The 11,812-nt window shown below is 37.5% G+C and overlaps 1 protein-coding gene across 4 annotated transcripts in view; it reads left to right on the forward strand.

The window, feature by feature from the left end:
* The window catches only part of LOC106077450 (histone-lysine N-methyltransferase SETD2-like), a 34,603-nt gene that overhangs the window by 19,422 nt on the left and 3,369 nt on the right, over positions 1–11,812 (forward strand). For 3 of the 4 annotated variants that reach the window (XM_056016019.1, XM_056016018.1, XM_056016020.1), the window contains 7 exons: positions 294–412; positions 2,220–2,436; positions 5,223–5,353; positions 6,460–6,679; positions 8,365–8,658; positions 9,438–9,740; positions 11,235–11,325. In XM_056016019.1, coding sequence (XP_055871994.1) covers positions 294–412; positions 2,220–2,436; positions 5,223–5,353; positions 6,460–6,679; positions 8,365–8,658; positions 9,438–9,740; positions 11,235–11,323 — 1,373 coding nt within the window. In that variant the 3' untranslated portion in view covers positions 11,324–11,325. Of the gene's footprint in view, positions 1–293; positions 413–1,440; positions 1,568–2,219; positions 2,437–5,222; positions 5,354–6,459; positions 6,680–8,364; positions 8,659–9,437; positions 9,741–11,234; positions 11,326–11,812 lie in introns of those variants that run through there. The other variant, XM_056016021.1, reaches the window with a different exon arrangement.

Raw genomic sequence — 11,812 nt, forward strand, 5'->3', positions numbered from 1 at the left:
TTAATATTTTCTTGAGTTGAGGGGTCCCAAACAGAGGATGCATATTCTATTATTGGCCTAACCAAGGTTAAATAACATTTTAGTTTTATTTTCTTATTTGATTTGTTTGCTTCAAGATTTGTATAGCGTCATTACATTCGATTCAGTAACGGCTATTTATATGCAATAATGCTCTGATAGATAGACAGACATACATACAGACAGACAGATAGACAGAGAGATAGATAGAAAGAAAGATATTTTTATACTTTTCATTTTTACCTGTATATTTTTTTACAATTTTGTTATTCCAGCCAATCTTCAAAACGTCACGTGTCAAGCTTTAGATGTCACTTCAGAAGGCATTGCAATAAACTGCACCATAGAGAAAGTCTATCCGAATGCAGTCTACGCCATACATATCACATCTAATGTAAGTACATCTATCTTAAGCTTCATAACAAATTACCTTTATTTATACAGGCACATTATTTACGAGGATAGTATGGTTTTAATGACTGTGAAATTGATATTCCAAGAGAATCGGAAGTCTCCGAAGTGACGCATTAAATACAACATTGAAACATCCAAACATTGCTAAATCGTCGGAGGCCACCGAGGGAGAGAAATTAGCATTTGTTAAATTTGTACTCGAGGACATTTAATCGCGGATACTATCAGATAAACTAAAGAACAAACTGTAATAATGGCTCTAGATCAACACCATTAACTGTAAACTCAGGTGTACATCAAGGATCAGTCCTTTTTTTAAAATTGTTTATTTAAATAAATGTTTTACCCAAATAGCATTAGTTCAATAACAAACGTCAGATTATTTGTAGACGATTGCATAATATAGCCAATTAAACAATTAAAACAATACAATAAACAGAAATTTTAAAAAGAGAATTAGATGAATTATAGACATGAGAATCAAATAGGAGTATGTCTTTCAACGAAGAAAGATGTCAGTTATTAAGAGTAACAAAAAACTAAAACAAATTAATTTCACTTATCTTATTCATGGTAAACCAATAACACAGACTAAAAAGCAAAATACTTAGGTGTTATAATAAATGAAAAAAACTGCCAGGGACTCATATTGATGAAAATATAACAAAAAAAATCAAACAAAGCATTAGGATTTATTAATAGAGCTTTCTATAAATCAACTAAGAACATAAAACTAAAATGTTATTTAACCTTGGTTAGGCCAATAATAGAATATGCATCCTCTGTTTGGGACCCCTCAACCCAAGAAAACATTAAGAAACTGGAACAGACACAAAATAGAGCAGTGAGATTCATAACAAACGAATATTCACATTTGACTAGAGTAACACCTTTAGTAAAATCACGCGTAGGACGTGATCATCTTCTTTTTTTAAGTAACGTCTGTACTATATAAGATAAGATAAGATAAGATGGATAATGTGAAATAATGGACCGGCCTCTCTCTTCATATCCTGCAAAGAACAGCTGCTGACCATGAAAAATGGAGTGGTTTGGTTACGCGAACTGTCTCAGCACCCCAACGACAAATATCAATGGAAAGATGATGATAAACTTTACCCTCAAGACAACAAAGGTTTGAGATCACAGTTTTTCTAATAATTTGAAAATAATTTGGAAGTTTACTATTATTAATTCTAAGCTAATCAGGACTATAACGTATTGATAAGGCTTGTCTTCGAGCCCCAAGATTAATGTGGAATGCAACAGTACCCGTGGCTACGTAGCCCCAGCTGTAACATACATTTTTTGCCACCCACAAGGCAAGCATAACCATGGTCCGCTGGTGGTCGGTTAAGATTTTCTTTTCGCCGTCTGCATCTGTCCTCGGATTTTCTCTCGGGCTCAAACATATTTCTATTACACATTTTTTAAGTAACAAAATTTGATAGTAGGCCTAAAATTATAAAGTAAAGTAACATTTTTAGACCTTCGATCTACAGGGCTAATAATGTAAATGTGATCTTCTTCTACGGCCAACAGATAACGAGGTGTCATGTTGCCAGCACAATGACCAACCACTTTTACTTTCAGGTACCAGTTAGAGCTGAGTAAACTCAGTAACGCCAGAGAAATCCTGAAATTTAAAATCTAAGTCTTTACCTAGATTCGAGTCCGAGACTGGGCCGAGACCCCCCTCGTTTCGGAAGGCAAGCGTCTTACCGCTTAATCTCTTTGCCCCACAGAATGATAGTATTAGTAAATACTTATTTAAAAAATACTTTCAGAATGTCACAGCACCAAATACCTCTGAGGTTATTGAGGATTGCGATCCCGATTCAGAGCATTCATGCAAGGAGCCCTGCTCCAAGTTGTGTTTCTATGTGCTAGATCCCAAATTGCTTGGACCAGGCTATCATACGTTTCAAATTGCCGCTTGGAACAACTGCTCCGACCCTCAGACATCGCAATCGATGAGCAACATAGTAGATATTCCTTTGCCCAGTGAGTAGCTGTACAGTATTATATGTATTGACGATTAAGATTAAAATTGACACGATTGACATTAGAAACAATACCTTCTAATAATAATTTAATGATACAGGGCCTATTCCTAACCTTACACCCTAAAAGCATAAAATGATACCCACAAGGCATAGTTGCTATTTGATTATTTTATAGTCCAAAGTCTTATTTAGTTTGTTTTTTTCTCATATTTCCATGGACCTATACCTACATTACCTTTAAAGCTTACTAACAAAGTAAAAAAAATACTAAAAAAAATAGATTATGTAGGGGGAACAAAACCACATTTATTGCTATATAATAAATACTGTCACATTTATTTCCCTTTCTGTGCAAATTTTCAACATAATCTGATAATGGGCAGTGGGAAACTAATCTGTTCAAAATTTATACCAAACAGACCGACAGACAGCAGACAGACGGAGTGATTTGATATAAGCTTTGTAATAAGCAAACTATAAAAATACTTTATAAAAAAAAGCTTACCAAAAGGGAAGAAGTCCGTATTTACAACTAAATAACACAATTATGTAGAATCTATTTCCTTTTTTATATTAAACCCCCCCCCCCCCAAAAAAAAAAAAATTAGCAGTACTTAATTGACTAATTGATTACTTTGTTATTTTTTAATAAATGGATGTTTGTTTTGTTTGTTACAATAACTAATTGCATGCACTTTCACCTTGATCCAAACGTGGGTGGTAGGAGAATTAACATAGACAATTATCTAGTAGTATAGATCCCACATATTTAGCCATATCAATGAATAATGAAGAAATAAATTACGTTTTTTTTTTGGTTTAAACTTTAAACAAAAAAAAAATAATAATTAATTAATGTATAGCTATCTATTGGAAGTTTTATTCATTTTTTTAAGTAAAATATATAGTAGTGTAAATATTCAGCTCAGAATAGGTGGTGGGGAGAAAAAAAAACGTGTTAAAAATTTGTTCCGGAGAGACGGAGTGAGTTGATATAAGATTTGTAAAAAAGTAGATCCTTTTTCATTCTGAGCGTAGCTCTCGGACGCAGGTTCTCCCAACAGAGACCAATCCTAGACGACCACCATAGCCCTCTCCCTATGATTTTTGCCACCTTCACCTATCACTTAGTCTGTTGGAGGGCTGGGGCACCACACATAATCTTTCAACATTTTTCTCCATTTTTCTGTCTTTTTGCCTTGACCAGAATGTCTTTCATCGACTAGCCCGTCCATTCTTTGATGTCTTTCCATTGCTTTCTATGCCTCTTCTTTTTCCTGGTACTGTTCCCTGCTGGAGCGTTTCGGTAGCTCTGATTACCTCGCGATAATTATACAGTTGTAGTTTGTGTTTGTAAATAAAGTCATCAGGTCATCGTGGCGCCCACTAGCCATAATAGTCTAGTTTCGAATATACTCATTTGCGTTGCGGTCTTTCTATACATTACTATACAATATACAAATTAAAAAAAAACACAACCTAGAAATTAATTTAAAAATGTTGAGGATGCTGAAATGTACAATTCCGTTGTACTTAGACTGGAATGTTTAGTATTGTTAATAACTGAAGGGAGGCAACTCAACGAGACATAGACGTTTATTTACACGGAGACATGACAAACACAAAGGGGCAACTGCCTTGAGCACAGCATCTCCATATTGGCTCTCTCCTTGGGCGGAAATCGTTTGTCTCCAAATGTCAACATCCTGTTCTAGTCTGGTTACTACAGGTGCGCATCTCTGCACTAGCCTGGATGGCTGTGCGCATGGAAGATGCGCATGGAGGCGTCATGACAGTATGTTTGAAGGTGATACGAAAAGAAAACATAACTAACAGAACTAGTTACAAATGAAAAACTCTTGCTGTTTATGTGTTACCTATTTTCATAAATGGAGGCAAATTTCTAAATAGCAAACGTTTTTGGTGTAACCGGAGTACAGAATATGGAAGTATTGATAAGCGAGATACTAAGTAAATCCTATAGTAATTTGTATCCACTTTTCAGCGCTATATGAGGCGCGGTGGCTGAGCGGTAAAGCGCTTGGCTTCCGAACCGGGGACCGGGGTTCGAATCCTGGTGAAGACTGGGATTTTTAATTTCGGGATCTTCTAATGGGTATCTGACATTAATTAGGGAAAAGTAAAGGCGGTTGGTCGTTGTGCTGGCCACATGACACCCTTGTTAACCGTAGGCTACAGAAACAGATGGCCTTTACATCATCTGCCCTATAGACCACAAGGTCTGAAAAGGGAACTTTACTACTTAGTTTCAGAACTATAGAATTAAATATCATAGGTTGTTTTTTTTTACTCGATTGTAATTTGCGTTATTAAGTTGGCAACAGTGATCCTTTGATATGAAGTCCTTGACATTGTTTGTATTTTGTATGTACTATAAATTCGCAAAATACAACTCACTCATCTATTAAGATGACCATATACGGATCAATAACAAAAAAAAAAAAAAAAACAATTAGCAAATCAATTAGACAGAGAATGCTATGGGACGGTCCTCCCATTGAAAGAGGATCTATTCAAGGCTAAAGACAGAGGAATGGTCAAAGACGGTTGACAAATCTTGCGTGGTGCCCCAACGGTCTAAGGAATAGGTGAAGGCGAAATAATCAATTAGTAGTGATTATTTTTTTTAAAACAGCAGAAAGGGAGCTAAACACTGTCATCTTGAATAAATGTCAGCAATTAGCGGTTCTTTCCCTTAAGTAAGCTTTGTTTTTTTTTTAATTATCCTTTTTTCTTTTGCTTGTAACTTGTTGTTGTACTCAGGAGAGGTCCAGGAGCCAGTCTGTGATCCTCCAGATTTTATTTCAAGCCTCGGCTTTCATCTTGGTCACGTGACATGTTTGGCCCCAATGCCTTACGGGCATGTTTCTTGTGTGTTGAACGCGAGAACTAACGTAAGTAGCCTTAAAGTATTTAGATATATGAACTGTACCTGGAGTTACCTAAGCTTATACGTTTATCAAGCGTGATTTTGAGGATTAAATCTGGTCTGAATCATTTGGTGTTTTGTAAAAACATTCATTGATCTGAGTTATGGTTAAGGTGTTCAAATCATAACTTTGCCCGTTTCATTATAGTCATGTCCAGGGAGGCATCTAGTAACAGTATTTAAGAATAGCACTGGCCATTCTAAATAACAATCAAGGATCAAGTTTTTCTACCTTTTGAATTTAATGGCTGTCAAAGTAAGCAAGAAAAACTATTAGCATGTCTATATTTGTGTGCATCTTGTCAACCGATGCCAGCGGCTCAAAATAACTTAGACAAATCCAGGAAAATCTTCGTGTCTGTTGACCATTCTCTCAACGAAAACTTTTCTTTTGCGTCCGTCTGTCTGTCTGGGTGGAATCTTTTTGACCTTTTTTTTTTACACTCTGATCAAGTTAAAACTTAAATCAATCAAGTAATTAACCAATATTTGATCAATTAGTGGACATATATTTAGCTTGCTTTGTTTTGTTTTGTTTTTCTAAAGGAAGGTCTATAATAGTGAGTTTATCATCTTTAAAGTTATGCAATTTGTAAAAACTTTAAAAGAAGAACTACGCTGGAAGATATATTATAGTAACCGTTTTGTACATACATTATTCCTGTCGTATTAAATTGTGTACTTTTATTATCGAAGATAGCGTTCTTTCTTGGTAACCATTAATGTCATTGAGTCACTAACTGATGCACTGTAAATGTATCTTATCTTCTTATCTTATATAATACAGACGTTACTTCAAAAAAGAAGATGATTACGTCCTACGCGTCATGCATTTAGTCATGCATGTTAACCAATGACTGCCAAGTCACTGGTTTTCCTGGCTGGCTTAACATTTTTTTTTATAAAGCTTATATTAACTCACTCACTCTGTCTGTCTGTCTGGTAAAAGGTTTGTACACGTTAGTTCTCTGACACCCAATCTAGGATCAAGCTAAAAATTTGCACAATTATTTCTATTAGTAGAAACGTATTTAAAAAAAACATTTGTCTTGTTCACTCATAAATTAACAGGGAACCATTTTGAAGTACAGATTGGCTGTTTTAAATAATGGGAACCTGTATTCACCGAGCGAGAATAGACTGAAGACATTCGCTGTCGGATGCAACTTATCTCTCACCGATAACCACCTGGGACCTGGGTGGCAGGAATTCCAAGTCAACATGACGACTACTTATCCCGATGGGAAATCCTCTTATAAACTTAGCAACTGGACAACACCAGTTCGTTATAGTAAGTTGTTGTTTTTTCTTTACCTTAAAAATGTCTGAAAATGATAAAAGTTTGATTTTCAAATATTAACCTTTTGCTAATGTTTTGTTCTCATAACCTTCACGTTCACCAAGCCTTAGTCTGTTGGACCGTTGGGGCACCACTCAAGATCTGATGACCGTCTTTCTCCATTCTTCTCTGTCTTTTGTTCTGATTAGAAACGTTTATGTTGTCTTCCCATCGTTTTCTCAATCTGCCTCTTCTTCTTTTTCCTGGTTCTGTTCCCTGAAGGAAGGTCTTTGCGAGCCCCGAAGACATTCAATAAGGACATTGACAGTTGTTAGCAGGTCATCGTGGGGGTCCAATCGCTGTGCTAATCCTGTCTCTAATCTCCTCGATTGTAATGCGGTCTCTGTATGTGATACTTCAAAGCTTTCTGTAGCATAATAATATGGTTTAGATATTCTGACCACACGTAACAATCTAACAGGCTACATTTTCCTTGAAGAAGTTGGAAAGTTTAAAGATATTTATATTGTTCGTCCATAGCGATTCGGTGACCGGTCACTTCATCCCCGGTCACTTCATCCCCGGTCATTTCATCCCCGGTCACTGCATCCCCGGTCACTTTATCCCCGGTCATTTCATGCCCTGGTCATTTCATCCCCTGGTCACTTCATCCCCTGGTCACTTTATCCCTCGGTCACTTCATCGGACTTCATCCCCCGGTCATTTCATCCCCTGGTCAGTTCATCCCCTGGTCAGCTCATTCCCCGGTCAGTTCATCCCCCGGTCATTTCATCCCCCGGTCATTTCATCCCCTGGTCAGTTCATCCCCTGGTCAGTTCATCCCCTGGTCAGTTCATCCCCTGGTCAGTTCATCCCCCCAGTCATTTCATTCCCTGGTCAGTTCATCCCCCCAGTCATTTCATTCCCTGGTCAGTTCATCCCCTGGTCAGTTCATACCCTGGTCAGTTCATCCCCTGGTCAGTTCATCCCCTGGTCAGTTCATCCCCCCAGTCATTTCATTCCCTGATATTTTCATCATCTGTGATTCGATGATAGCAATTTTCGGCATGGGGGGGGGTGACGGCTTTGCACTGGGGTTGTATGCCTCCTCATTTGGTTGTTTGCGTCCAAAATTTTTGGCTGCTCCTTTAAGAAGTTGTTAAGTTTATTGCTGTGTAAATGGATGGCTGCCTGGCCGTTGATATACGATTTGGACTGTCTTCACAAATGTCAAACCTTGCCCGTTTCCATCCCTTGTCGCTAAGAGGAAGGCTTAAACTAAAACATCAAAATCTTTTGACCTGTCATTTCATCCCCGGTCACATCATCCCCTTTCACTTCATACCCGGTCAATTCATCCCCGGTCAATGAATCCCCTGTCATTTCATCCCCGGTCACGTCATCCCCTGTCGCTCAGCGAAAGGCTTGGACTAAGACATCAAATTTTTAGATCTCTGATAGAACTTCTAGACCTTACAAAGTAACAAAAAAAGAGAGAAATGAATACCATGAATTTGAAACTTCCATCTGAATATTCTACTTGAATGTAGTTAGTTTAAAAAGCAAACAGTCATGATATCAATGTCTCTAAAGCTTTTTTTTTTTTAATATTTAGTCTTAATCTATGTCTCTACACAATCATTTATATTTCAATGAAATATTTGTTTATATATGTATATATATTTTGTTTGTTTCAGATCTTCAAACTGCGTTGAATTTTACAATCAACAATAGCCCAGATGTCGCTCACGTCAATCTCGGCGACAACGTCACATTCGTCTGTTTGTCAGACGGCTACCCGCCAACAGATATCAATATAGACCACGAACCATTCGCTTCATCCTTCTCTTACGGCAGTTCATACTTGGAAGGAACTCATTTAAACTACACAATTACCGACTGTCGACAAGCTGGAAAGTATCGGTGTATCAGCACCGGGCGAATAAAGGAAAGCGATTATAAGACCAAGACAATGTACCTAGAGATACCATGTAAGTACTTCCAATGGAACGTTTTTGATTCAGTAGTCCACTGCCTCTCTCCATCCTAAGCAGACATAACAGTATGGTGGAAGATTTGGGGTGTAAACATGGACATTATTTCACTATTATCATTATCATCATTATTTTATTTTTATTTGCATTGTAACGGATGCATCTGTGATCAAAGGTAGCTGAAGTATTTCTAGAAGATGCTTAATTTGACTAAGTGCATGCGTACCTTATTGAGTGTATTACAACTGCGAGTTCGGGACACGAACATCACGCTACAAGATTGAACAGGTACTAAACAGGAACACAGACTTAATGACCAAGTTGACTCAAGGTGAACTTCAAACAAAACGTTTATTACAGAATGGGCCACAGTCTAGTCTGTCACTATAAAACGATGTTATCCCCTCAAGAGTCTAGCGGTAACTAATTTTCTACAAGTCAATCTTAACCTCTAACTCCAAAGTCTATGCCGTCATTCTAAAATATCCGTTCACTGTCAGTACATTAAAGTGCGCAAACCAATTAACTAAACTATCTATCTAACACTATGTATACATTCTTGTAGATTGTGTTCTTTCATCTCTGTAAAACACACACAAAAATCGTCCTCTTTGCATAACTTTAGAATTTCTTCGTTTTATTTTGAGGCCAATTTATATTCATTTTATTCTTTTCGTAAATTATGTAAACTCGTAGTATCATTAGGGCGATTGCTAGCTTAATATGTTATTTAACCTTTCATTTAATACCAGTTTGTGCATATTCATTCTTTTTAGGTCCATTGCAGTACACATCCGAATCCAGCGAACATTATATTGGGGACTTCTCTGACACAAACAGAGTTTTGATTCATGTGCTAGGATCTCCAGGACCCAAGACGATGGTTTTATCAAGACAAGATTCTGGCAAGGCAATCATCTCTGATGGCGTTTCTGTGACCTATACGAAAGACGTCGGGCCGTTTGGCGACATCGCTGTAGAATTCTCAGATCATGAGCTGATTAGAAAGAGAGCACATTTTGTTCTGAAAGTTGACAACGGAATAAGGAACGAATCAATGTTTGAGTTTACTATTCAATGTAAGATGATATCCTAATACAGGGGTTCTCAACCTGTGGGACGCGACCCCCTTGGGGGTCGATTGACGATTTGTCAGGGGTCGCCTAAGACCATCGAAAATATGGATTGTTATTGTCTATTCTTCTATTGCTGCATGTGTGTGTGGGGGAGGGGTCGCAACATAATGAGGGGGGGGTGTGTGTAAAAAGAGGTCACCGAGCTTAAAAGGTTGAGAACCGCTGTCCTAATACATCCTAAGCTCTCTATCACAGTTGTATTTAGCATGGCTTAAGTATTACATAATAGCTTATAGTAAACCTATTTATAACTTCCTGCAGAAGAGGTTTATTAGCTTTGGCTAGCTACCCAACTAGTAAAAGGAATGAGTTCAAACCTCTGCTACTTTTCAGTTTAACATAAACATGTGAACGGTTTCTTATCTTATCTTATAAGTTTCAGACGTTACTTCAAAAGAGAAGATGATTATGTTCTACGCGAGTCCCTTGTCAACCTAGTCATGCTTGTTAATCAGTGATTTAAACAATTTCATGGTTTTCCCGGCTGACTTATCCAATTTTGTCCTAGCATATGGAATAAGAAATGTGTTTTTGTTCAAGAGTCTCTTGCTAACACGTACGAGTAGATTAAAACATAGACACTCGTAGAACAAAATTATCATTCACACATACACACACACACAAACACACACACAGATATGTGACGTGACAACGAGTTATTGGTCTAAACCGCCCAAAGTTTGTGACGTTGCAAGTCAGTGTTGAAGTATTCTGTAACGAACGGTCTCGGATCAATACACTGAATAAGTCCCATTACATTTAGGCTGGATAAGTCCCATTACATTTAGGCTGGATAAGTCCCATTACATTTAGGCTGAATAAGTCCCATTACATTTAGGCTGGATAAGTCCCATTACATTTAGGCTGAATAAGTCCCATTACATTTAGGCTGGATAAGTCCCATTACATTTAGGCTGAATAAGTCCCATTACATTTAGGCTGGATAAGTCCCATTACATTTAGGCTGAATAAGTCCCATTACATTTAGGCTGGATAAGTCCCATTACATTTAGGCTGGATAAGTCCCATTACATTTAGGCTGGATAAGTCCCATTACATTTAGGCTGGATAAGTCCCATTACATTTAGGCTGGATAAGTCCCATTACATTTAGGCTGGATAAGTCCCATTACATTTAGGCTGGATAAGTCCCATTACATTTAGGCTGAATAAGTCCCATTACATTTAGGCTGGATAAGTCCCATTACATTTAGGCTGGATAAGTCCCATTACATTTAGGCTGGATAAGTCCCATTACATTTAGGCTGAATAAGTCCCATTACATTTAGGCTGAATAAGTCCCATTACATTTAGGCTGGATAAGTCCCATTACATTTAGGCTGGATAAGTCCCATTACATTTAGGCATGTACATTTGCCCTATAATTTTTTTTCGATTTTCCAATTCTTTAGCACTATTTGTTCTTTTTTTTTCTTAGACAACGCTGGCGTATCTTTGATGTGGGAACATATGGAATGTGTATATCTCTTATATGTGCTGCTGTCAATCATTATAGTCAGAGCTTAGAGGTAAGGTTGTACGTTCATAGTTCACTAAAGTGCGAATGTGATTCATTTTAAGTCCATCACACTCTGATACTTTACTTGCTTAATCGGATCTGTTATTTTTTTGCCTAATATTTTCATATCAAAAACGCGCCAGGCGTTGTAATCCAAGGTGATATGGCGTATGGAGGAGAACACTTCTTTTATGTATAAAAATAATCTGGGGTTAATTTGTTGTCTTAGTTCCTTGACTTTTGGCGTAGGGGGTGCTGTGACAGTTCGAGTCACCAATTCCCTCCATTTTTTCCCGGTCAGCAGCTGTTCTTAGTAGAATATCAAGAGAGAGGCCGGTCCATCCTTTTTCCAATCAGCTTTGCTTTGGACGACCCTTTCCTTTAGAGAGTGAGTCATGTCTTACAATATAACCAAACCATCTCAGATGTCGTCTCTTTACCGTACTTCACAGTACTGAGAAATTCTTCCTTTTTGCCACCCCGAGAGTCTTTTTTTC

This window comes from Biomphalaria glabrata, chromosome 17 (assembly GCF_947242115.1).
Source record: "Biomphalaria glabrata chromosome 17, xgBioGlab47.1, whole genome shotgun sequence".
Lineage (NCBI taxonomy): Eukaryota > Metazoa > Mollusca > Gastropoda > Planorbidae > Biomphalaria > Biomphalaria glabrata.